This window comes from Hesperophylax consimilis, chromosome 1 (assembly GCF_061612785.1).
Source record: "Hesperophylax consimilis isolate HC1 chromosome 1, BYU_Hcon_1.0, whole genome shotgun sequence".
Lineage (NCBI taxonomy): Eukaryota > Metazoa > Arthropoda > Insecta > Trichoptera > Limnephilidae > Hesperophylax > Hesperophylax consimilis.
Genome location: NC_142836.1, coordinates 37,552,751 through 37,580,613, shown reverse-complemented (window position 1 = coordinate 37,580,613; position 27,863 = coordinate 37,552,751). Strand labels below are relative to the sequence as shown.

General features: G+C 34.7%; 2 protein-coding genes across 3 annotated transcripts; both read right to left on the bottom strand.

The window, feature by feature from the left end:
* Nucleotides 1-12,419: 12,419 nt before the first annotated feature.
* LOC149426808 (GPN-loop GTPase 1) lies at nucleotides 12,420-18,136 on the bottom strand. The gene is made up of 8 exons (XM_089638597.1): nucleotides 17,964-18,136; nucleotides 17,675-17,800; nucleotides 16,941-17,108; nucleotides 14,663-14,859; nucleotides 13,690-13,872; nucleotides 13,394-13,446; nucleotides 13,224-13,303; nucleotides 12,420-12,635 (listed from the first exon to the last, which is right to left on the bottom strand). Exons 1-8 carry the CDS (start codon nucleotides 18,049-18,051, stop codon nucleotides 12,490-12,492), a joined length of 1,041 nt encoding a protein of 346 aa, XP_089494723.1. The 5' UTR covers nucleotides 18,052-18,136; the 3' UTR covers nucleotides 12,420-12,489.
* Nucleotides 18,137-18,908: 772 nt separating this feature from the next.
* Nucleotides 18,909-25,901, bottom strand: Naxe (NAD(P)HX epimerase). 2 transcript variants are annotated; one of them, XM_089638580.1, is made up of 4 exons: nucleotides 25,682-25,901; nucleotides 23,322-23,503; nucleotides 21,568-21,891; nucleotides 18,909-19,256 (listed from the first exon to the last, which is right to left on the bottom strand). In XM_089638580.1, exons 1-4 carry the CDS (start codon nucleotides 25,766-25,768, stop codon nucleotides 19,028-19,030), a joined length of 822 nt encoding a protein of 273 aa, XP_089494706.1. In that variant the 5' UTR covers nucleotides 25,769-25,901; the 3' UTR covers nucleotides 18,909-19,027. The 2 variants fall into 2 exon arrangements, with proteins under 2 accessions (XP_089494706.1, XP_089494712.1); XM_089638586.1 differs by lacking the exon at nucleotides 25,682-25,901 and adding an exon at nucleotides 23,749-24,005.
* Nucleotides 25,902-27,863: the final 1,962 nt, after the last annotated feature.

The window sequence follows — 27,863 nt, the reverse complement described above, 5'->3', positions numbered from 1 at the left end:
TTTTTTCGAGTGTTTGTTCTACACGAGGGTAGATAAAATAAATCAAATTGTCGGGTTTTTTTTTTTATAGTGAATACCTCACAAGAGTCCCAACTGCTCCCGTCTGGAGCCAGTGAGACTATGGCATCCCCAATTGGGGGATGTTGTGAGGCTGAAGGTAAGTGGGGAAGGGAAAGAGGAAGGTGGGGAAGTACCTGGCTATTCAGATCTAGTCACTAAACACGGCTAAAGCCATTTGGAGCAACGTTTCAATTCTGAATGGTGGTCTTACACCAGGGCGATACTGGTAGTATCTTCCACTCTGGAACGTGCCGCAAATATACTATATATTATTTTAATTAATTAATTGTGAATTTTGATTAATTATTTTAATTAATTAATTGTGAATTTTAATTAATTATTTTAATTAATTAATTGTGAAATAACACAAATTAATCAAATAAAATTTATTTGCGCACGCCGGGTTAGAACCCGCGACCTTCGGAATGGCAGTCCAATGCGTTACCACTGGACTATGCCGGCCGTCGGGTTGATCTAGACCAAAGATATTAGAAGAACGAGATGTGCTATGAGCAGTTCATACTGTGTGGAATTGTTTTGCCTAGTGTCGCCGGTTTTGTTCACCAATACTACTGCACACCTTCGCTTACGCTAAGGTATCCGCACTAATACATAGAACAGATTTCGGTGCGTACACGTCCTGATAGTATTCAAAGTACCCTAATTAGGTAGTACTCCGCCTACGGTCCGGCGGCCAACATAGCATATCTCGTTCTTCTAATATCTTTGATCTAGACGGAATATGAAAATTTATTAAATTGGTAAGTTCTGGTGAGTCCAGACCATTATTTAGGATTTTAAATAATAGGATTTGATCAAAAATTAGACGTCGTGTTTGGAGGGAGTTAAAATTATGAAATTTAATGGATTCGGTATAATTTGAGAAGTGTAAGTTTAGTTTATAATTTATGTGTTTAAATTTTTTTTTTTGAATACTTTCTATTCTTTCGATATGGGCTTGGTATAAAGGAGTCCAGATCGGTGTACAGTGTTCCAGGTGCGGGCGAATATATGAGGTGTAAAGGGAATATAGAGTGTTTATGTTGTGGAAGGGTTTTGCTATGCGAATTATAAATCCCAGCATTTTATTGGCTTTGTTAATGATGTCATCAGTGTGTTGGATAAAGTTTAATTTAACATCCAGTGTTACCCCAAGGTCCCTGATGTATTTTACTTCATTGATATGTGTGCCGTTTAGTGTGTATACAAAGGATATTTTATTTTTATTACGTGTAAATGTTAATTTATTGCATTTTGCGATGTTAATAACAAGTTTGTTTAATTCGCAATAAACAAAGAGACGATTGAGGTCCTCTTGAAGTTTAATGCAGTCGTTGATTGATTTAATAGCTAAGTATATTTTTTATCATCTGCATATGCTATGTAATTAGCATTTAAAAAACATTTGTGAATATCGTATATATACACATTAAATAATAATGGGCCTAAATGAGAACCTTGAGGTACACCGGAGGGCACAGAGAAGAAGCTGGACTTTGTTCCCTCAACTAAGACACTTTGAAGTCTACTCCAAAGGTATGAAGTGAGCCACCGGAGTAAGTCACCATGGATGCCTAATTGTTTTAATTTTTGAATTAGAATGAAATGGTTTACCTTATCGAAGGCCTTAGAGTAATCAGTGTAGATTACATCTAATTGGTTTCTATTGTCCATATTGCATGTTAAATATTCCGTAAAATTTACCAAGTTTGTAAGTACTGATCTTTTTTGAAGAAATCCGTGTTGTTGGTTTTGTATATTACGCACAATTGTTGTGTAAATTTGATCATAGACATAATAATAATAATAAAAATAATAATAATAAAAATACAACGGGTTGTTTCGGAGAATTTGAACAATTCTTCAAATTTCAAAGTTATTTTCAAGTTCTGTGAAAGATTTGTTTAAGTTCTGTTTTTATTTCAGTTCTGTCAAGCAATGAGCTTATAATGATATAATAACAGAATTTGAATGCGACTTTCACAGAACCCGAAAATGAACGCTGAAATTTGATGAATTCTTCAAATTCTCCGAAACAACACGTCCTAAGGACGGGTTGTTTCAGTAGTTCAAAGATTGGTAATCAAAGTAATTTTGTACCGAAATTCTTTTTTCAATTTTCAAAGTACCTACAGTAGACAAAATGTATCAAAAATATTCACTGCTTCAAATTTACAAAGAAATACTGTCAAATACTCATAACTTGCAATTCAATACATCAGCAAGATACCAGAAAACTATTAAAATCCCAAAATTTAACGCTAAGCTCATTCAAAATACCTTTATCTAAGCATAATTTATTTTAATAACCTTCCATTAAATTTAAAAAATATCGAAAATATTCAGGAATTTCACCTTAAATTAAAAAATTACCTTAAACTATTATAAGTCCAAAATACGTTCACTACTTACATCTAGAAGTAATATTGTTTAAATCTTGTGTTGTTTCTTAATAATTTATTTACCTTAATACTAACATAATATATATAATTGAACTAGAATTCCCTCACCAAACACAAGAGCATTGTCTCTTTATTGTGAGGAAAGGCTACTTTAATTTCTATTGTTTTATATATTGTTTATATCCTGTATACTTATCTATGTAAAAAAATATTTTTTTCAAATATTAAATAAAAAAAAATTAAAAATTAAAAATGAGTTGTTTCTAATTTATGTTCCAATGATCATAGATCTCATTTTCCAAATATGTTATTTTTTTCTTGGGTTTATGAAGATATTGTAATTTATCTGAGTTTTTTTTAAATTAGTTTCGATAATTTTAATAAATAATAAAAACCCTAAAATAATTAGTTTCATTTAAAACTTTCTCGAGAGCGATATACAGGGTTTTCTAATAAGAGGTGTTATTTTGATATTCAATCGTAAAAGATCAATGGTTTCGTTGCTTGTTGAAATTAAACGTTGTCCAGATCAATACCATCCAATTCCGGCCATAAAAAATCATCTCTCGATAGCGCAATCCATTCACCGTAACTGTTGCTCCAGCCTCATTTTCGAAAAAGTAAGGTCCAATGACTCCGCCGGACCATAAACCGCACCAAACAGTCACATGTTGAGGATATAGAGGCTTTTCAACAATAACTCTTGGGTTTTCTGAGCCCCAGATGCGACAATTTTTCTTGTTGACGTAGCCACCGAGGTGGAAATGGGCCTCATCATTCGAGATGATTTGCATTTGATTCAATCAAAAGAATTTTAGTAATTTCAATGCGTTGTTGAAGCGTGTATCGTTCCATTTTTATTAATGGCGTAGTTTCTACTTGTCAAATGTCAAAAAATGACAGCTACAAAAGTAACATCTACCGAAATAGCGGGCTATTCAAAATAACACCTCTTATTGGAAAACCATGTATATCGCCGACGTCTCACAGACCGAGGCAGGGCCGGTCCTATGCGGGCGCAATTTGGACAGTCCGCTCCGGGCGCCGAGTTGCCAAGGCACTGATAAAACCTAACACCTACGGGTACGTATACATTTGCGAACCGCACCATGAATTACGGGAATAATATAAGTGGAGGTTCAGTTCGGCAGTTCGGCTCGCGTATGTATACGTAGCATAACAGTCCTAACACGTCGCGCTTAAGATAATCAATTTATAAGTGAGTGTACAATGTGCATGCCGCTAAAACTCAGAAACGAGTCCGATCAAGTACGATCAAGAGAGTTATATGATGTGGTAGCCCTCTATCCCCCATCCATGAAGAAGGTTCCCATTTTTGCCTGAAGGGCGTGCTTTTGAAGATATAACGACCTTAAACTTTCGCCGTCTAAAAATTTCTAGAACAGTCCAGAATATTCGAGAGCATTCCACAAAATTCTAGAACATCCCGGAACATTCTGGAATGTTCGGGAACAGTCTGGATTGTTCGGGACCATCCCGGAACATCCCAGATCATAATGAATTAAAAACGGGATTACAGGCCGTTTCCTGATAAACTTTTAGTAAATTCGTAACCGTCACAATACATTGGTATCTTTAAATAGTATAAAGCAAATTCACTATCCGCGTCTGTATGTTTGTGCGCTTAGTTCTTCTTAATTACTTCAAAATCCACTTTGACTCCATTGAAAAAATTCAGCATAAATTCCTAAGATCCATTAAATATAAACTCGGTCTACCAATTGAAACAATAAACTACAATCATTTGATGAAAAAACTAAACTCTCTGATAGAAGACTTGTTTCCGACTTGATTTTTATTTTTAAAATTGTTAATGGTATTATAGACAGTCCTGATTCATTAAGTCTGGCAGTTGGCAATATTTTCTCAGAAGAAGTAGATGTATTCAACTGCACGGAATATAGTTATAAGAAGGCTATAATAGCATACCTCAATCATAAAAATCAATGTGAGGCATGATAATATTTTTATTTTACTACATCTGAACTATTTACTCCAGATATTTTATAGTGTTAGCCATCATATACACGGTGTCCGGAAACTCGTAGTACAAGCGGGAAACTGGAGAATCTACACCACATGGGGAACCCAAAAAAACATAAAGTTTTTTGATTTGAGCATTTTCTCAAAAAAAAAAAAAAAAAAACAAAAAAAAATATTTTTCGGCTATTTTAGGGTTAAAGTTTTTTCTGGTGTTTAGGCTTGAATAACAGATGTTTTAACCCTGCAGAGCAGAAATATTTTATGATTACACCGGGTTAAATGAAGGGTGATATCAAAATAATGCTTCAAATCCGAGTTTCTTCATTTGTTTTACTTTCAAATAGTTTTAATTAGTTGGGTACTTTGATCTTCAGTAATAATTTATAAGAATTTAATAAAAAAAAAAAATTAAAAAAAAAAAAAAATCAACTTCAAACTCGATTTACTCGATAACGAAAGCTCAAATAAAAAAAAATACACTACAAAATCGACTCCAAATGTGATGTAGATTCACCAGTTTCCCGCTTGTACTACGAGTTTCCGGACACCCTGTATATTATTTTATTAAATTTTTTTATTTATTATCCAAAAGTATCATAAAATCGCTGACAGCCCTGTATTACTAAAGCCAAATTGCGATACTTGCCCAGCTGTTCCGAGTAGAATTAATTTTGAACTCACTACTAAGTTCAAATAAAATATTCTCTGTTATTATAACATTCTATACCATAGAATTTATTTTATATTAATTACTATCCATTAGCATAAACACCTCATACCTCGATTTATTTCAGGTCTTATACAAACCTAGTATTCATTCAACTATTACTACACTAGTAGATATTATGTATTGTCTCGCTGCACTTCTATTAACAACTGTAGCACCTGCAATAATATTTTTGTGTACATATTACTTGTTCTGTAATCAGTCTATTGTATCACTCTATTGTAAAAGCCATTTTATGGCGTTTAAATAAATAAATGAATTTAAAAAAACGCTACAGATAAATTCAAATCATCAAAAATTAGTTCACAGCTATCACCTATTGCCAAAATTAAAATCGCGCGCGTCGCCTTTCTGGGCCGATGGTGAGTAGTTAAGTTACTAGTTATGTGTCTAAGGGCCGTCTGTTTCAACGCTAGCTATAGTAAAAGTAAATGCTAAAGTTAAATTTCACCAAAATGCGTTTTTCAATCAATTTAACTCCTGGTTTTACGTCACTTTTAACTTTTGTTTTAACTTCCCGAAATCCGAGAGTTACTCGCGAGTTATTCGCGATTCTCGAGTTACTACGCCATTTTGACATATTTGACAGTTCTATGCGTATATAAGGTTCTTCTGTTGAGTGTTGTTACGAAACGATTATTAATCATGATTAATATTATCGAAGATGACAGTAGTAAAGATGAATTCGTCATGCAATATGTTTTACAGCGTAAGCCAAAAACATTTCGACCCCGTGTTAATAATATGGTCATTTGGGATGATTCCGAATTTTTGGCACGGTATCGCAAGTCGAAAGAGCTTGCAAAATTTGTGACGGATCAAATTGAGGGAGATATTACGACTACTGGAAGGAAATTATATTTTTTCCGTGTAATATCGTATATATTATAACAGGTCGTCATTTATTTTTAAATACTCACAGAAATATTTTTCGAACAAAGCTGTCAGCCCCATTGACCAAGTACTGATGACATTGAGATTTCTGTCCACTGGAAGTTTCCATATGAGCAATGGTGACTTATGCGGACTCCATAACTCAACCATCTCCAGAGTCGTGTGGCGGGTAATTAAAGCAATTGCTCGACTGAGGCCACAGTATATAAATATGCCAGTAAATGAGGCAGAGATGTCCGAGGTAAGGGGTAGAAAGCTAAGAGTTAACTAAATAATAGGTCTTGGTTTAAATTCAATCAGAGTTTAGTTGAAACAAATAACACAATATATACATATCTACCTAGGACAGCAGGGGCGTCGTCAGCTTCGAAGCTAGTGGGGGAGAGCTCAATTTATTTATAGAGCTTACAGAGAAGGAACAAATAAGTAGTCATAATAAACTAGAAATATTTACATGTAAACCGACGTGTACTCGGCGTTGCTAGGGGTTATGAACAAGGCCGTCTTAAGCCATGACGGGGTCCATGTATATTTGGGGGCCCCTTTTGAAAGGCTCACTTTTTTCTATAACTTTATTGAAGGGGTTCGTGAAAGACAGTGCTACACCACCTAATCGTGATTTGGAGATGTATGAGCATTTAAAATTCAAAATATCGCTGGACAAATGCGTCAGATTCCTATCCTGGCGTCGCGAGTTCAAACCTCCTGCTGGCTAAGTCCTCCATCTTTGCACAAGCAACATTTTCCACTAACTATTTTAATTATTTATCACTATTTTTCCGAGTCCTGTGTCCTCAATATGCATCATTTTGGCACCTAGCCGAGGCCCCCTCCGACACACAGTATTTCGTTTCATCAGAGGCGGATTTGCCCTTAGGCCTATGTAGGCCCGGGCCTAGGGCGGCCAGATATTAGGGGCGGCCAATCGTGACAAAAAAGTCACAGATGATAAGAAATTACTTCCTAAGTACCTAAATATTCTACGTACGAAATAGCGATATGCAAGAGCGTGTTCACACACAGCACACAGCGCGTATCGCAAGCGAGCTAAAGAAAAAGATAATAAACAACAGGATGTAATTAAAAAAAACGCGGAAATTAGACGATTTCTTTGGAAAACCATATGTCATTGATCCAACATGCGACGTTCCAAGTGGTAGCGATGTTATGTCAACTGATGTTTCTTTAGTGTCTTCAAGTGCAGATATTTTTATCGATGTGGCAAGTGGATTACAGGAAGAAGCCAAAGATGTTCCACTAGTACCAAGAGTGCAGCCTTATCCGGACTTATTTTAAGTTCAGTTATTATATTCGAATATGTACTTTAAGTTGATTTTTATTTAAAAGAGGTGCTGATTTCTTTTATTTGTTTGGAGACTTAATAATAACTTTTTATCCAGCCCGTATCTGGCAACCCTAATTGTAACTGTGAAACACTTATATATTATTGTATGAGAATAAACCTGAAACTAGTTAAATAAATTAAACCTGAAACTGTTTTAAATGTTTTATTCAAATCCTTGAAACCTTAGAAAGTATTACAAACTAGCAGCTATTATAGTTAACTAAATTTCTGAATCGATTTCGATAAAAGTTGTCAATAAAGTAAATTCATTATGTAGTCTATAGTCTATATCAGGGGTCTCCAAACAACGGCCCGCCAATGTCTTCAATCCGGCCTGCGACAATCGACAATTATACAGTAATTGAACTAGCGAATTTAGCATGCATATTTTTTTACATTAATTCCACACAGGAGGCTTTGAGGAAAATATTTTCCCTCACGACCTATGTCATCTTAGGTGATGCTGTGTGGAGGGTCTTTTTAAGGAAGGGAAGGATAGGAAGTTCTGAAAAGGAAAATGTATGAGGGGTGGGTAGGAATCTGGGGATTAGTGTGTCCAGGAGTGACATACGTATGAATACATCCCTCCAACTGCGGTGCAAGGCGATGGGTCAAGATAGTCCGGCTGGAAAGGTCAAAAGTCCTCCCTCACCCAGTCTCTCTCGATCCGGCCCGCCACGCAGCAGGTGGGCAGACGTATCCGCCGCCAAGACCTGGACAAATCTCACCCCATGAACCATGAATGATAATGGCAGGAAAATTAAAACGGTTTTGACCCTAGGAACTTACTGAAAAGTTTGGATACTCCTTGTCAATATGATGGGTACTGAGAAAGGGGCGGCTACATGGTCTGGGGCCTTAGGGCCTAGGGCGGCCAAGACTGCAAATCCGCCTCTGCGTTTCATACAAGCTAGACGGTAAAAACGGAGTGTATTTAAACCTAGTATGAAGAAAATTTGTGAAAAACTATATAATTTTTTATTTAATTTTAATTTTTTATAACACGTCTAAAAATAAATTAACATTTATACAAATGTCTTACTCATGTATGCGCTTTTTTCTTCGTGTACTTACAGTATTCACAAGTTATCAAAGCTTTTTAAGTTCAAATAAACATAAAATAATAATATACATTTCCTGAAGCCTTTCTTTCTTCGGCAAACTCCTCCATGTCACGAACTTCCTGCTTGAAATCACGCATGGAAAATAACAAAATAAGATAAATACAAGTTCGTGTCCGTACATATCGTGCGAATTTGATATAGGTAGGTACTATCCGAAATAAATTCTCGTATAGTTAGTTACAAATTAAATATTTTATATTCCATAGTAAAAACACACAAGTTAATGTTTTTATTAGTAAAATGATTTATATTACTCTTTTATAAAAAAAAAAAACACATACTAAATACCTTCCAAATTAGCCTCCAGTTTAATAGAACCGAAACAAAACACTTTTGGCGAAGCTTGCCAAATCACTATTTTGATTAATCTTTATAACGAATTGGTGTACATTATAAATACCAAAAAATATGCTTTAGTTAAATTGAAGGTTTTCCTATCGCTTCGCTTGAGTAGAATACAAATAAAAAAATAAATTACAAAATAAAAAATATAAATGCAACTACTACAAAAAATATTTTTTCAATAGAAATGTATGAACGCATAAAGGAAACAACTTTTAAAAAATACAGTTTTATAGCTAAGACTATCTGTGACAGTTTCACTTCATTAACTTTTTTGCTTTCTTATAAAATTATTTACAAAATAAGTAAAAACCAGTTTTTTGCTTGAAATCGAACGTTTCTAGACTCCGTTTGTCAAACGATTTTAATGCCTATTACCTACGATATAAGGTATACCAAGAATATACACATTTTTGGCTTGTAGCTTCCTCTTAAACTCATAGACAACATTTAAGATCGCGCGGCAAAATATGCGAAAATGAGAAACTGATCAATTCATTAACTAATCTATCAAACTTTGAGGCTCTGCTATTAGTCAACTCGTGCATTTATAACCCCAATTAAAAATGCACTTTGTCACACTGGCTATCTTACGTCATACCCCCCGCACTGAGGTTGGGACTTGGGACCTCGAACGGGACTTCTCGGGCCCAGGCGGAATTCTTGGTCAGGACCGAGATGATGCATTTCTTTTGTACCTGGCACTAAACTTGTCACATTTATTTATCATAAAAAATAACAGATTTTTGTGTCCGGGGGTAAAGTGCACAATCTTCGAGAGGTGATTCTAAGTGATAGGACAAGTAAAAAAGATAAATAACTTTTTGTGTAAGTGGAAAATGTTGCTTGTGCAATGATGTCATACTAAAATATTTTCATTTGAGAAAATACTAAAGAATTTTCGTCTAAATGTTGTTGGGATACTGAATCCCCGAAAAATAAAAATCTAAAGTATCAAATGGTTTGCACTTCGACCTAGAAAAAAAATCGGAAGCTGGCAACACCCTTGGGTACAGGTACAAATAAATATGATAAATACGACAAACAGTGGTATCTACGTACCTAAACGTAGTACCTACTCCACGATGAAGTCGGAAAAGCAAAAAAAATACGACATTATTATGTGCCTACATGTGATATATACGAATACGCGCATACCTACTATTACCTAGTAAGAACCGAGCTTGAGCTTCCGCTTCCGCTTGACGGTTGACAGTTGATTAACCCACCAATTTGACTGTTTGACAGTTGTCATCGACCTAATTTAATATCTGCCGGAGATTCCTTAGACAACATGATTATGGATATTTAAATAACATGTCTGTCACATTATAATTTCACTAAATACATTTTCAATACGTATTCTCAGAAAAATCAATGATTGATTATCTGCTGGCAACGAAAAGGTGTTTAGAAAATACACGTTTAGATGCGTAAATCGCGTAAATTGGCATAAATCATAAACCTTTTTTATTCACATAAAGATAAGTGATTGAAATTAGTACTTTTAAAATGATTATTGCCAGCATTTAAAATACTGAATGAGCTAAAAGTCTATAATAAATATTTATGTAAGTAGGTGCCTACCGACAGAAATAAACTAATGATGTTTTATGCCTAACATGTTTTTCCTCTATATGAAAGTGATAGTTGAGAAAGAAGAAAAATCAGCTGTTTTTTATGTAAATACTACACAAGAACCCTAACTTTCCGGAGCCAGTGATATTGAGAGGCTGAAGGTAGTGGTGAGGGAAGGAGACGGGGAAGAGGAAAACACGGCACTGAATAGAAAATACACACTAGAAATGCCTTCCATGTAGATTTGAATGGAAACCGATGTTGCCGCTGATTTAATACCTTTTAGTTGTGGTCCTAAAAAGCCCTGGACAGAGCATTAGTGCGATTTTATATTAATAGTATTGAGGGGAAAGAATAGCATAGGAAGAGGGGAAATTGCCTGGCAGCCATCTTGTATGATAAATTTTTTAAAGAAATTTGTTTGCAAAGTGGTGCATAATGAACAGTTAAAATTTTATTTCTGTGTTCTTAATACAGTTATAATGGCTTATTATTTTTTGGGGTATGTATGGTGAAAAGGAATGGGATGTCATTAAAAAATGTATGTAGGTTTTGACATTTATCATACATCTTCACCCCGCGGCTTAAAATTGTCCTCGAATGACTCTATCCAGGGCTTTCTTTGTTCATGTTTTTAGTTCTAACCCATTTATCTTAAGCTCTGTTACACTTGTTCTCCCTTACAAGTGTAAGGTTGTTCTCGGACAAGTTGTCCGACATTTGACTTTCATAATGATGATGAAACATAGCTGAAAATTTAAGGCCAGATTAGTCAGACTTTTGGATCACCAAACACACCCACACCGCATTTCTTGTGTTCTTATTCTGTGTAACACGGCAATCGCCCTTTCAAGCAATGTTTCGATTCTAAATGGTTGTCTATCACCAGGGTGATACAGAGAGTATCTACCACTGTAGTAAGCCGTAAATAACATTTGAACTTAATTAATTGTTTGTGGCTTTGGGCACTAACGAAACATAACCAAAAATATGCTTCGGTCATTCAATCTACTCAATGATCTGCTATCAGTAAAGTATTATTAGAGAATGCACAAATTCCCATACATTTGAAGCATATACAGTGAAATCTCGGATAATTGATTTCCTACATTTGTTTATTTATTTCAGTCCTGAATTAATTTCATACAAAACCTGCAAAAATAGATAAAATGGGTCATTCCTTTATGCATCAAAAAGCATTAATCAAATAAAGAACCCGGGCTTTGTACCATTTTACTCCGATTGATTGCTGCAGACGGCCACTTCTGACATAAGTTTTCGTTAGACGTTCAAACACGGCAGTGAATGCATTAATTTATATCTTGAGGTGTTTTTGCACAAAAACGGCGCTATAAAAGTCATCCAGGTATTATTATTATTATTTTATGCCTAGGTACACAATGGCCCAACTTGTACAGGACCACTTGCAAGTATTGCCAATTTTCGTGCACACATCAAAGGACCTTTTCGTCAACCCGCCATTGTTCACACATTGGCGGAGCACGGCCAACGTTGGCCCGATACATTAGGCCAGCGTGTACTAGGGGCATTACTTTCTAGTTTTACAGTGTTTCAACCTTTAAAATAACCGTGTGGTGAAAAAAGTGCTTACTCCTCAAGAAAAATTTTAAATTATTGATGCGGAAAAAAATTCCAACGAAAAATGTGCTGATATAATCAAGCATTTAGGAATCACGACATGTAGGTAAATATCTTAGTATTAAACACTTCAGTATGAATGTAATTCATCCATTTTTTTCCCGCTTTCATAGCAGATTATTTCAATAGGACCCTTCAAATGCGCTGGATACGATTCTCACTGGCTATACACAAAAAAAAATTCATCTTGATCTTGAGCGACATAACCAGGGACCTACCCATTGGAGGAAATAAAGAAATAATTCTGTAAAAAATTATTTCATTCCCAAATGGAATAATAGTAATTTTTCTTGATTGTTCAATTATTTAATTACAAAAAAAAACTTAAAAATACATTTAACACATACGAGGAAATCAATTCTGGCCTGAGCCACCGGTGCCATCCGTCACGGCTTCATTCTCCGTCCCCTCTTCGTCCTCGGAGCTCTCGTTGGCCGGGTGTCTAAGGTAGATATCCGACAACTCCCGACCTGAGCTAATTTCTGATACCAGAGAGTCTCCTGTTGAAAGAATTAACAGCAAATAAGCATTGGACAATTTGATACATATGATTGTTGATTAGCTTCGTCCAGACGGGTCGCACTACGCATGTGACCCATTCCCAACTAGCAAATAAATAATTAAGCACTCAAAAGGGCAAAATGAAGCACATGAAATCAATAAATTGTGACAGCAATAATATATTCTGACCTTCCCATTAACGGTCAAGTATTTATTGACTAACTTGCTATTTGGAAAAGGCTCGGTATATGAACAAGGCTATAGATGAATATTTTGAAATGATTATTAATGATTATTTTATGAATCTATACAAAAATTCTTTAAATATGTAACATAATAAATATAATCAATAATAAATTAAGGCACCAAAAATAACCTTCTCGATTACCGAGCGTTTAATCAGAAACCTTGTTGGACTATGCAAATATTCCAGAAAAGTAGATTTCAGCCCTCAAAATGTCCAGCTTGAATATGCGCATCACTGTTCAAATCTCCGAAAATTACAGTTAAAATTGTTAACCGTCGCAAAGTGCACGAGCTTGTTAATTTTTATATACAATAACTAGTGTCAATATAAAATATCTCACCCTCTGCAGTGGCTTTTGCTGTTTCTTCTTTTGCTTTATTCTTTTCCAATTTGCATTTTTCCCATTCAACTTTATAGTCTCTGTAATTACAAAAACAAGAAAATGTTATTACCAAAAACAATGAAAATGAATGCAATTTTTCGATGAAAACACAAACCATTTAAACTTACAATTCGTATTCCAGGGCTGCTTCATCTACTAGTTTGAAAAATTCATCAATTCCCTGTAAAAAAGAAAAACGTTTTTAATCACTCGATGATAAAGAACAATAAATTTATGGGTAAAAGGTGTAATTAGTTCACAAACAACAGTTTCTGTGAATATAATTGGAATTTGATGTACGTTATTCGATATTAAGATTACGATCTGACCACTGAGAGCTATGTTACAACCTCTCTTTCGGTTACATGCCACAATTTATGAGAAAGAGGGAAAGATGATGGATCTATCGGGAGTATGCCATTACCTGTCCCGTGTGTGCAGATACCCCACAGGATTTGAGGCCCTGGTAGAACTCATCAAGGGCCAGGGCCATGGACCTGGAGAGGTTGCTGATGTAGGAGGTCTCCGCCTCGCTCTCCAGCGCCTCCTGGAAAGCCTCAAAATCCTGCATCCACTCCACGGCGTACGAGTGCTCCACCACATCAATCTGAAACACATCATTTCTACACGTATTACTAACCCGTTCAGGCTTCGTATGCACGCTGGATTACTCCATTGTATCGATTATGAATCCATATCCATTACAAGCCATATCGTCCAACACATCTTTCTGACAACCACACAGTAAACTTGTCTATAGAAATCGCGAATTTATGTGTCCATCGCGGCTATTGGATTAAAACTCTTTCTCATGGATAAAATCACTGAAATCTTGAATGAGCAAATTCACAAAGGTCAAAACAGCTTATGTACAATGTAATTGCAAAAATATTGAAGCAAAACTTAAACTAACATTTTAGATATTTAATTATTGAAGACAATATATTAGAAGAATCGCTAATATTTTCTTCAATAATTAAATATTACATTTTGAGGCGTGAGAGGTAGTTAGACTTTTAAGACGCCGTAGTAAGTGATTAAAAAGAAGAAGTCCATGGTTTTAAAGAGAGAGGTTAATATGAACGTTGGAGGGAGCGCGCTAATGTTATTCCAAAAATAAAGAATATTTTAGAGTTTTCTACCCAATTTGGGATTGTGGTTTAATGGTTTTTACTTGTAAGTTTTAATGTTAGAAACAATAGCACTGGTTTCACCACTCACTTTTCACATTACTTTGTGTAAAACAGCAGAATTTATCCACCAGAATTGAGCAAAATAGTTAGAACATCAACATCGGTACATACAAATATTTCAATTAAATCACCTCCAATATTTTGTGAATCATTTGAAAATGGAATCATTACACAAATATCAAGGATCATTCATCATCATATTACCTTATTCATAACTAGTATAAAGGGCAGTCTTGATTTATACAGAATGGAGCATGCGTACAGCATGTTGGACATGAAGGTGACAGGCGCCACGCTGCGCACTGTATCCAGTACATAGACTATCACGGTGGGGCGAGACGAAGCCAGCGTCTCTGTGATAATGGCGCCGGAAGCCGACCATGTGAAAACTTCTATTTGACCTGGAAAATAATAGAAAAGTATTAAAAATAAAATGTCAGTACCAGTGAATACGGAATGCGGCGTCAGACAAAGGGGAAGCTTCATCACCAATTTTATTTAACGTCTATATGAATGATTTAAGCAATAAACTCACCTCGGCGAATGTAGGTTGTTACCTGGGAAACATTTGCATAAATAACATTGCGTACGCAGATGACATCGTTATTTTGTCTCCAAGCATTAAAGCATTGAGAAAGCTGTTAAAGATATGCGAAGAATATGCCGTGGAACATAACATGGTCTACAATCCAACTAAATATGTGTTATTAAATTATTGAAAACGGGCGCAGGCCCTACAAAAGTACTACCCGTCAGCCTAAACGGCACAAAAATAACTGAAGAACCGGAGGTCAAATACTTAGGACACATCGTAACAGCGGAGCTCAATGATGATATGGATATTGAGCGACAGAGAAGATCACTGTGCATCAGAGCAAATATGATTTCTCGACGATTTAACAAGTGCAAAAAGCAAAAAGACAACTTTTTAACACGTACTGCGCGAGCCTATATACCTCGGAGCTGTGGACCAACTTCAACAAAGCATCTCTAAAAAGAATGGAAGTACAGTACAACAATTCCTACCGAATAATTTTTGTACTGTCCTGGTACTGCAGTGCTACTGAGATGTTTATAGAAGGACGTGCTCCCGGATTTCGAGCACTAATGAAAAAACGGATCACCAGCTTTCGAACGCGACTAGCCATGAGCGAAAACAGTCTTGTGATGGCAGCACTGCACTTCTGGCAGGGACCTATTTACAAGCGATGGAGCCAAATCCTGATGTCATAGATAAAAAAATATATAAATATATATATATATAATATATATTCATATACATATATTTTTTTAAATATTTTTTCTTTTTAAAAAACTTTAGTCTCATTATGTTTTTTGTACTATTATTATTATTATTGTCTTTTGTTTTCGTTTACTGTGTATGTATTATCTTACAATATTTTTTATATTTACTTTATATATTCTATGTATAATATGGAACTCGTTGGATTGCACCACCCTCCCCGAGATCTGGAATAAACAATAAAAATAAAAAAAAATTAATAACTAGCTGTACCCCACCACGCGTCGCTGTCTGTGGGATAGAGTAGATGTCAGATAGAGAAACAATAGCGCGTGTCGCTTTTACGTGTAACAGATGGCGCTGTTTTTACTTATCACAGGTGACATCTATATAATATTGGTTTATAAAAACACATGCGTTTTCAAATGCAACGTTTTGTCGAAATTTCAAAACAATCGGTGAAGATTTTTGGAGATTTAAGATTTTGAACAAACAAAGATTTACATTTTTATTTATATAGATAGATAGATATAGACATGGATGAATAGACTAATGTTTCAAAAATGTGCTTCTAGTCCTTTGACTTTTCAGCCCATAGAACACAAAAGTTAGTAGTTTGTGTTTTTTGCCTTGGATGCAGAACCATAATCAATGGCTTAGTTATCAAATGCCACAGTTAAAAAAATAATTAAACTTGCCAAATGTAGTGAATATTTTATTTTTATAAAATAATTGCACAATATGTGAACTCCAAAAATACTTAGTTTAGGAAACTGTGTATATTCTCACTTATACACTCAATAATTTAATGTAGATAAGCAGTTTGATAGTTAAGGGTATACTTAAAAGTATTCATAATATGCTTTTTTACAGATGGCACCAATTTAATTATATTAGGAAAAAATTGTTTTTACAAGTCATGCTTCAAAATATTAAGATGAATTATTTGTTTACGCTCATATATACGGTATACAAATATGATTTTTGTGCAAAATCACCTCAAGGGTGTCACAGGTGACATCTATATAACATGGGTATATAAAGACACACGCATATTCGAATGCAACGTCAAAATTGTCAGTTTTAAAACAATGAGTGAAGAACTTTCGGAGATTCAAGATTTTGAACAAACAAACATTTTCATTTATATAGATAGATAGATTACGCCAAAATATACACACAAGGATATTATTGTATTGTTAGATTAGTCTATTTATAAAAAGTGCAATTGAACTTTACCTGGAGTATCTATGATGCAATATTTGTGCTTCTCGCCAGCTTTTTCTATCAAATCTACAACCTGTCCAAACTTTGTAGAAAACAAATTGAGAGAAGTTACTATTCCTCCATTGGGTCCGAGACCGTACTGTTTCATTACCTCCTTGTAGTTTACTGTGTCTCTTATGTCTAGAAAAACAGAAACATCATAATAATATTATTGATAATTATTTACCTAATCGCCCCACTTTTAGGTGCGGATTATGGAAATTAGACTTTTTTTACAATTACTACAAGAAAAACTATTTACATGCACACATAAAGGTTATTAGGTCCTTAGTTTGGGTAAATTATAATAATTTATACATTTTCAGATTGAAACAAAACTTTGGCAGGTGTCACTACATATTAAAAAAGTACAAAATGGCAGCAAAGGAATCATTTCATAAGGTAAATTTTGAACTTTGAATGAATAAAAATGGAATTAAAATGCATCTTTCACCATCTCATAAAATCGTTGTTTCTTGTAGTAATTAAGTTGAAACGAAGTGTAATTTCCATAGTCTGCGCCTATTAAAAGTGAAGCGTTTAGGAAAATATTTACCATATTATTATATCAATACACTCCTTATATTCGTTGGCTTTTCAACATCCGTCCCATTTCCGAGCATAACAAATATACAACTTTTGAGTCTTATTTGACAGAAGTTTCTACAACACAAAAACAAAAATCAATGATACTTTAATTTGGTTACCTATGTTTGCTGGATATGGTACATCATAACAAGCTGGGTCGAGATTCACTATGTATGGTTTATATTCATTATAATTATGAGATGACAGTCGTTTTACAAAAGATGTTTTTCCCGCTCCTGCCATACCTAAAACATTTACAAAACTATACATACAGATTCACTATGATTCAACGACTTTGAATAAGGCTTCGGATTCGCGAAACCTTTGTATTTTGCAAACAGTTAACAAAAACTCATTTCGAGAAGGTGTAATGGAAAATACGTAAAATCAAATAAGTTTCGGACTCACCTAATACAATTAAACATATCGGTTGATTAGTGGGAGTTTCTTTTGGAGTTTGCTCTTTTGAGGAACTTGCCTCCGTTTCAGTTTCCATTTTAAAGAATAATGAAGAAAATTATTTACAAAATAGCGGCTGAATTCATAACCTCAAATAACAAACGGACGTCAGTGACGTACTAATGACAGACAAGGAAACTAGAGTCTATGGTTATTTTATTTTAGGCATGAGGTCTAGCGATGGTTGCAGTCTATTATTATATGAAAGGTACCTACTTCGAAAACCGCTGAAATAATCGAATGCTGTTTTGAATTCATCACTTGCACACAAACGAATTCAAAAGCATTGAAACGAATTACAAAAAAATTATCAGTTATTTTAAACTGTACAGTGCAATAAATCGTTGTTTTTTCTGAATATCTAGATTATGGAAATAGAAAAATGATTCTTCCGAAATGGATATCTTATCTCATGAGCCTAAATTCTCAGAGCCTCACATTCTTGAAAAATTTGTAGGCTCGGGGAAGGGAAGATGTATGGTAAATGATTTTACTTATTTAAATTTTGATATATTTCATTCCCTGTCTCATCAAATACCAAACAAAACATAAGCCATTATAACTACACTATTAAAATTCTTTTTTTTATACCACTTTCCATACAAATCATTTCAATAGTTTGTCATACAAGATAGCTGCCAGGCAATTTCTCTTTACCTTGGATTTGGCTACAATATCATTCCTACAAAATCACACTAATGCTTGGTTCAGGGCTTTTTAGGTTCATGTCTTATCTTGCCATCGCTAATCAAGTTTTTCTCTTCTATTTTTTAACAGCTTTTTACCTTGAAAAAATGTAGAGAAAGAACCTTGAAATAAAATTTATTTACAGTATTTTAGGGGAAAATTATTATCTTGGGACGAGAGGAAAAATCAATCTGTACACAAGCTGTTTATTAATTTGGTAGCTTATAAAATTTACAAAATACATTTTAAAACTATAAAATAATTACAATTTTTAAACAGGTCATGTTATTAACTTACACCGATTTAAAAGAAAAAAAATATATGTACTATTTTTCGAGTAAAACCACTTGATCGGCTCCTGGATAGACAGGCAGCTCAAGATTATACTTTTCAATGATGCCTGGTGGTAAAAATCGTCCTCCAAGATAATGAACTCCATCAAACGATTTAGCACAATTTTTGGGGGCAGAGAGAGATATCAATAAGGAAGGTTTTATTATTAGACCTTCTGTAGGAGGACCATTATCCACGTCCCAGCCAGAAGGAATATCGACACTAAAAAAATAAAGAAAAGTCAAATGTTAAATTAATATTAGAGATGGTTAATATTCCTGTCCGGGTTTTTTTTCTTTTTGAGGAACCGGTTCCAAATTAATTGGATAAAGAACCGGTTCCATGAAGAACTGAAATCGCAGTTACAATCCATTTCAGGTAACAACCATCAATAATTAATCTTGAATTATCAAATAATAAATTAATAATTTTGATTTGAAAGATCATTCTGAAAGCATATTTTTTTATTTAATTTTTAACTAATGAACAATTGAAGATAACAAGATAAACCTATAGAAGTATGATGTACACCAATTTGAAAGAAAACTGATTTTGCCAACTTATAATAAGACTTTTTTTTGTATTTCATTGGCATTCACTATGTAACAATTTCTAGACATTTTTTGTTTTTAATGAGTTTTTATTATTCACAATGCACATTTGTTACGTATAATTTTTTTATAAAATTAGCGACCGGTTTCGACACGTCCGTGTCATTAACTATCTATTTTAAAACTAAATTTTTAAGTGCAGAAATATGGGGTTTTATTTAGTTTGGTTCTTTGGTGGGAGGGATTTGAGGGAGGGGGAGGGGGTTGAGAGGGAAACGGAGGGAGGAGTCAACATAACGGGGAACATTGTCAATAGAGGTGATTTGCAAGGTGCTATTATTTTATTTACTATATTAATGCTTGAATTAATTTTTTTGTTGATTTCTAATGTTTCTAATGCGCACAAATTAAAATATTTATTAATGTTAGAATGTTTAAACTTAGTTTTATCCCGGTTGAAGCTATGGCCTGTCTCTATCAAATGATTAGCGAACTCGGAGAAATTATTATTTTTTAAACATAGTTCGTGTTCCCTAATTCTGGTTTTGAAATTTCTCGTAGTCATACCTACATACTGCGAGTTACAATCATTACACTCTAAAGTGTATATCCCATTTTTATCTAATTTATTTGAAACATCCTTGTTATTAATTAAGTTTTTTATTTTAGAATTCGTGTAAAAAGCTGTCGAAATATTAACTGGTAACATGCGGGATATTTTTAAGGATAAGTCGCCTGTATAAAGAAGTTTTTTATATACTAGATTTTTACTAGATTGAGTGTTATTATCTCCACTATAAATGTACTTTTTAGAAAATATTTTGGTTTGTTTCTTATTAACTAAACGATTAATTATGTCAGGTTTATATCCGTTGTTTAGAGCTATTTGTTTTATAATGTTAATTTCATTATTGAAATTCTCCATATTTAAAGGGACATTAATGGCTCGATGTATCATTGAGTTGAAGGAGGCGAGTTTATGGGACAAAGGATGAATTGAAGTAGAAGGTATAACACAGTCAGTGTGTGTAGGTTTTCTATAGATGTTAAAAACACACTTATTATTATAGAAGCTGATGTTTAAGTCTAAAAAATTTAAATTGTTATTATCGTTATGTTCCAGTGTAAATTTTATATTTTGGTGAATGTTATTAATAAAAGTGAGAAAATTGTCTAATTGTCTGTTGCTACCTGTCCAAATTACAAAAATGTCATCAACAGTCGCTAATTTTATTAAAAAAATTATACGTAACAAATGTACATTGTGAATAATAAAAACTCATTAAAAACAAAAAATTACAATAAGACGTTTCGACTCCCAGGCAGACCAATGAAAATCATTTCTATCAGTTTATCTCTTCAGTGATTGAAAAGCATATCACAATAATTGATTTTGTACTTTAATTATGGTCCTGCCAATAAGAGCACAATTACTATTGATGGAGCGTAGCGAACTTAGCTCGACTATTTGGTATTTCATCTGTAAATTTATTTGCTATGTCCAGGTGTTCAAGACGGTGGCTTTTTTAACCAGTCACGCGCCACAATAGCCTATAGTCACAATCAAGAAAATCATTTCTATGAAAATACATATGGTAGATTATATACTATTTTTCATAAAAAATATATTATCACGTCTGGTAAGACGGTACAGTTTACAAAAACATAATTTTAAAAAAAAAACAAGTAAGTTATTACGAAAACAGAAACAGTTTAACAAATTTAGCGTCGGCACACAACAGGTTAAGATTCAGTAAAGATTATTTTTTCAAGAGTGAAATTGTCTATTAATTAATTAGGTAGGTATTTAAGTACCTACTTCCAAAGTTTTGATTTAAAATAAGAGAAAATTAGAAACATAATTTTTTGAATGCGAATTCTAGTGTTCACAGAACTATTACATAGTAACATTATATTTATGACAATGAGGGTAGCGGTTACAGGGAATATATCAGTGGAAATCCTATCTACATAATACATACCTGCAACACGCTACTTTGGTATCAGCAAGTGCAGTCATAATTGGTACCATTGTTTCCCGAATCGGAGGTTTAAAGCTGAATCCAAATAATGCGTCCACCACAATATCATAGTTGCTATCTATATCTAATGCTGTTGGACAGTCTGTAAGAGAATTTATCCCGTGTTTCAAGCACTGATGGGCCAGATTCTGGTAGAGTGGTAGAGCCGTCAGCTTTGGGACATATGTGTGAGGGTTAAACCCCATCATAGCCAAGTGACGGGCGGCCACCAGGCCATCACCACCGTTGTTACCAGGGCCACAGACCACCAACACTCTCCGGTGCCTAAAACAGAAAAAATATCGACGATACAACAACCAAAAGTTTAGAAATGAAAGATAGGCATTAGGTACTTAACCTTTTCAATGCAATCTATCTGACTATGTGGCACGTTTCGACCCAATGTATGTGTTTTAGTGAAACTTCATGGATCATAATATTATATTTACAGGGATAGCTGCTGATGGATCGAATATACGATGCATAAATAAGCCACTCACGTGCGGCGGTTGCTGAACTAATCTATAGTTTTGCTTACTGGAAATATAATATACAAGTTCTTGTTCATTCTATGGTTCTGCTACTGAAATACTGACCGGTAACCTATCACTGTTATTAAAACATCCCACAGTTATTCTCTGTGACACGCATTGTTCATGAGAGAGGTTAAAACGATGACCAGATAAAACAGAACAATGACAAATAGAACACGATAAAATAATAGGTTAGGATAGGTTTTTTTTTCTCCACTTTTCATCAATGTTTTGTTTAGGAAATGGTTAAAACAGAGCTAGACAGCTAAACAGCTGAATGACTATAATATTCATTTATTTTTTTAAATGTACATTTAAAGTTAACATAACCAATAATATACATTATATTTATTTTTCGGAATAACTTTATTGAGTAAAACCTCAAATTGTAATATTTAAAAATTGAAGACAATATTAGTGATTTCTAAACGAAAATCTGAAACAGAAAAATCAGAAAAGGAAACGGTCACATCTGGGACTCGAACCCAGGACCCTTGTCTTTCCGGGACAGTGCTCTACCAACTGAACTGAGGTCCTGGGTTCGAGTCCCAGATGTGACCGTTTCCTTTTCTGATTTTTCTGTTTCAGATTTTCGTTTAGAAATCACTAATATTGTCTCCAATATTTCAATAATATACATTTTACATGTTTAGTAATATTTCGATTTATAAATTTTTTAATGTTCATTTGAAAAATATCTAAGTCAAGGGACAAGTTATTTAATAGCAGGATCATTTTTTTCCGAGTGGCTTTTTGTACTTTCTCTACCATTAGAGAAGGTGTAAAATCCACAGGTCCCCATATTATTGAGCCGCTTTCTGAAATGATACATACTAAACTATAGTATAGCACCAGAAGTTGCTTAGCACAAATCCCACAGCACTGTCAAAGCTTTGCTGCATACATTTCTAGGTGCGTATCAAATGTGATTCCCAAATTTTTCGAAATAACATTGTGCTTAACCTGCGGAAAACTGTTTGTGCACCACAAGAATTTTTTCCCGTCACACGAAAAACACTTAAGAATTTATTTTTGATTCCATTATTGATTTCCCCCAAAAAAGGTCTGGTGTTCCACAGGTAAGAAAAATAACATTGACATGAATAAGACATTTTGTAGTTATAGTACATTGTTTTGTTTGCTTTGGTGCAGTACATAATATGTAACAAAATACATTATTACCGGGCTGGGTTGTATGCTATCCGTATGGCCGCAGCACAACTAAGTCCTGCCAACTCCATCAGCTGGTCTATACTGTATCTATATTCATTGAACAAGTCTTGGTCCAGGGCTGCCGCATCCACTTGGGACAGATATTTTGACTTGGGTTTGGTAGACAGGTCCATTTTCGATGAATTTACGATCTGCAAATATATAATAATGATTGTATTATACGGAAGAATAAACCTTAAAAAATATATAAACTTTTTTAAGGTTACAGAACTTTGATCTCAAATTTCAAAAATGAATAAATAATAAAATATGAAAGCCCAACTGACATATAGAAGATTTGTAGACATAGTGATAATGTTTATAATAAAGTTATGGGAATATATTCGGTTTATGGGTGAAATTCCTAAAAATTAAAACTAGTTATTTTTATACTAACTTTGGGCCGGGGAATCCGAATCTGGAAGAATTAGGTGGCGGCAAGCAATATTAACTGAATTACACGACTTTAAAATTTCGACGCACAAAAAATTTAACTGGCCATTTTGAACGCTTTCTGACAATAAAACTAGTTATCTTTATACTAACTTTGGGACGGGGAATCCGAATCCGAAAGAATTAGGTTGGGGCAAGCAATATAAACTGAAATATACGACTTAAAAATTTTAGATGCAAACAATATACAACGGCATTGCCGATGCGTTTTTTTGACAGTAAATCCATAGAAAAATAACCAAAGATATATAAAATTAAGTGTTGCTAGTAAGCAATAATATCAATAACGTAAAATAACATGTTTATAATTTCAGTAATATTTCATATTCAAACAGTTAGATTTAGGTTTATTATCACGAAAGGTGAGTTTTTATGTCGGGGGAGACGAAAAAATATGCATTTTATATTTTAATTTTGCTAACATTATTTCAATTACGTAAGTATTTACGTATTTCAGTTTTCAAGTAGTTTAGCGGCTACGCTAGGTTTGTGTAACATGGTTTGTGATAGAAAAGAAAGTGCCCCCTTCGTAGCGCCTACTCGCGTCAAGGCAAGAAAACATCCCAGTTTTCAAGTAGTTTAGCGGCTACGCTAGGTTTGTGTAACATGGTTTGTGATAGAAAAGAAAGTGCCCCCTTCGTAGCGCCTACTCGCGTCAAGGCAGGAAAACATCCCAGTTTTCAAGTAGTTTAGCGGCTACGCTAGGTTTGTGTAACATGGTTTGTGATAGAAAAGAAAGTGCCCCCTTCTTAGCGCCTACTCGCGTCAAGGCAAGAAAACATCCCAGTTTTCAAGTAGTTTAGCGGCTACGCTAGGTTTGTGTAACATGGTTTGTGATAGAAAGGAAAGTGCCCCCTTCGTAGCGCCTACTCGCGTCAAGGCAGGAAAACATCCCAGTTTTCAAGTAGTTTAGCGGCTACGCTAGGTTTGTGTAACATGGTTTGTGATAGAAAAGAAAGTGCCCCCTTCGTAGCGCCTACTCGCGTCAAGGCAAGAAAACATCCCAGTTTTCAAGTAGTTTAGCGGCTACGCTAGGTTTGTGTAACATGGTTTGTGATACAAAAGTGAATAAAATGTATCTGAATACTTTACGTAAATGAAATAATGTTAGCAAAATTAAAATATAAAATGCATATATTTTCGTCTCCCCCGACATAAAAACTCACCTTTCGTGATAATAAACCTAAATCTAACTGTTTGAATATGAAATATTACTGAAATTATAAACATGTTATTTTACGTTATTGATATTATTGCTTACTAGCAACACTTAATTTTATATATCTTTGGTTATTTTTCTATGGATTTACTGTCAAAAAAACGCATCGGCAATGCCGTTGTATATTGTTTGCATCTAAAATTTTTAAGTCGTATATTTCAGTTTATATTGCTTGCCCCAACCTAATTCTTTCGGATTCGGATTCCCCGTCCCAAAGTTAGTACAAAGATAACTAGTTTTATTGTCAGAAAGCGTTCAAAATGGCCAGTTAAATTTTTTGTGCGTCGAAATTTTAAAGTCGTGTAATTCAGTTAATATTGCTTGCCGCCACCTAATTCTTCCAGATTCGGATTCCCCGGCCCAAAGTTAGTATAAAAATAACTAGTTTTAATTTTTAGGAATTTCACCCATAAACCGAAGCTTACCCAAGTTATGTATCCAAACAGTCAAAAGTGTTTATTTGTAGTCACTTTGTTAAAAACATGATTGTAAAGGAAGTGGTGAGGTGGTTCAAATCGTGTCTATCAATAACAAGATTCAACCAATGTGTTTTCGTTTTATTTGATTCATTCCTAGTTATATGTTACGGTATCTGTGAAAGGGCTTTGAATAAAATTAATTTAATTATTAATAAAAACACACACTGATAAGAACTTACCTCAAATAAACTTTTGGTTCGTTGTGGAAAACAGTTTGAAAATTTGAGGAAAAACGTAGTCCTTGGCAATTTTGTCAAAAATTTCATTGGAAACTCCTAATATCACCTTTAGGGTGCGCTGGAGCGAATTATCACAAAATTGTGCGCTATAAATTAATTGTTATTGTTATTATTACAACACCGGCAAAATATGAGAAACGTCAAAATCAAAAGTGACAGCCATGGTCAGAAACGTCGGAAATATCAGATAATACTGCTGCCAGACGCAAAGCTCACATCAAAAGTTAATGTACAGCGCATCATCTTTTCTACCGACACACGACGCTATCAAATATTTCTTCCTATGGTAGGAGAGGGGGTCAGTTGAATTCGAGAGCGGCCGAGGAACATAATTTAATCTGTCAAAGTGACAACTTTACTTACTGACAGCTTGAGCACGTTTTCGAAATGGATGATACTTGTCGCCTATTGCTGGATCTGTTGGACAGCTCATCCTCAGATGATGATGTCGCCAACTATATAATTATAAATGCTATTTATAAACTTTTTAGATTTTAAACAATCTGCGCGTAAATAGCGCATTTTCACATAACCTGACATAACCTCTCCGTCGAATCAGGAAATTCGCAGTTCGCACGCCGATCGACGAAAGCGACATATAATAAATTATTGTAAAATAAGTTCAACTTTCGTCCAAGCCGTCCAACTTTTATCAAAAAACCGAATGATATTACCATATAAACATACTGAGATTAAAAATATGATTAATTTTGAAAGGGCGAAAATTTGTTTACTTCAAATTCAAATATTGATTATATTTATATTTTAAATATATGTTAAGTATGTTTGCCAAATAAAGTTTTTTTTATGTTTCTAAATTTACTAGCACACATGACGATATGAGCTAACATAATAAATAAGAAATGCATTATTAGGCTGCTTATGTCATGGCTGTCAAAGGGAACACGGAACTTAGTTGGTAGCTCCGTAATTAAAATGACCCCCTCTCCTTTTTACGGCGGAGAGGGGGACGCATAACTTTTCAAATATCGCGTCGGGAGTGGTTACGTAAAATAAATTCGGTTAGCGAAGTTCAGAACCACACTTATAGCGCGTTATCTTTTTACGTGTGTCGGGTCTGTATGGGATTGTATGGCGAGCGCTATTGTGCTTTATATTATCTGTTGATGTGAGCTTTGCGTGTGGCAGCACCATAACCATTCACATGTCTATGGTGTATAAGCCGAATTCAGACAAGAGTACTAAAGTAGACCGGCGTTTTTTTAGAAAATTACCGTAACCCAGAAGTCCAAAATAATATTATTTTGTCGCCTCGGTGAGCAACAGATTTTTTTGTGAGTGGCATCGACTAGAAAATATCGCCGAGTTGTTTTTTATTCCACCGATCCACCCTACTAATTTAACTCTTTACCGACACTGAAAACTGTTTTACGTAGATTGCAAAACTACTCTGATTATTAATTTAATCGATTCAATGCTGATAAATAAAAAATATCAGCTCTAAAGCTAAGATTGCTGTGAAAATGGTACAAATTGAGGACATAGGACTCGGAAATTAATATATCAAATTTTCCCCAGCTAGGTGCCACAATGATTCACAGTGACAATTCGACCGGTCAGTGGCTGAGTTGGCATCGCGTTTGGCTCCCACTCAGGCGTCGTACGTTCGATTCCTCGACTGGCTAAGTCCTCCATCACGACATTAGCAACATTTTCCGCAATATATTCTAATATAGCGGAATATATATGTATTAGTGGAGAAGAAGATAATACTAGCAAATCTAAACGAAACACGAAACAAAACAAGACAGAAAATAAAAGAATACGGTCACAACTAGAGGTGGGTGAGTTCTGCATTTTTCCGGAGGCATCCGAGGACTGCTTCCTTTTAAAAGAACTCGAGTTCTTGGAGTGGGTCCCGGGTCCGAGTTCTTGGGTGCGGACTGGGTACTGGGCGACTACCGGGACGCACGGGTCCGGCCAAGGACTCGGCACTCGGACTCGGATAGAACCCGCGAAAGAACTCGGACCCGTAGCAGGACAAGGACCCGCACAAGAACTCGGACCCACACGAGAACACGGAGTCAATCCCGTCACCCATCGCACCCGAGTCGCGAGTTGTGCAGTTTACATTTTGGCGAAGTTCAACGAAATCCATTCG

Excerpts from the sequence above, each read along its gene's own strand:
- LOC149426808 (XM_089638597.1), bottom strand. The coding sequence starts at position 18,051 with ATGGAAACTGAAACGGAGGCAAGTTCCTCAAAAGAGCAAACTCCAAAA. Across the intron at positions 17,109-17,674 it reads ACCATATCCAGCAAACATAG|ACATAAGAGACACAGTAAAC; the intron begins GTAACCAAATTA and ends CTGTTTTTCTAG. Across the intron at positions 13,304-13,393 it reads GCAGCCCTGGAATACGAATT|AGACTATAAAGTTGAATGGG; the intron begins GTAAGTTTAAAT and ends TTGTAATTACAG.
- Naxe (XM_089638580.1), bottom strand. The coding sequence starts at position 25,768 with ATGAAATTTTTGACAAAATTGCCAAGGACTACGTTTTTCCTCAAATTT. Across the intron at positions 21,892-23,321 it reads ATAGCATACAACCCAGCCCG|GCACCGGAGAGTGTTGGTGG; the intron begins GTAATAATGTAT and ends TTTCTGTTTTAG. Across the intron at positions 19,257-21,567 it reads ACCAAAGTAGCGTGTTGCAG|TGTCGATATTCCTTCTGGCT; the intron begins GTATGTATTATG and ends TTATTTTTTTAG.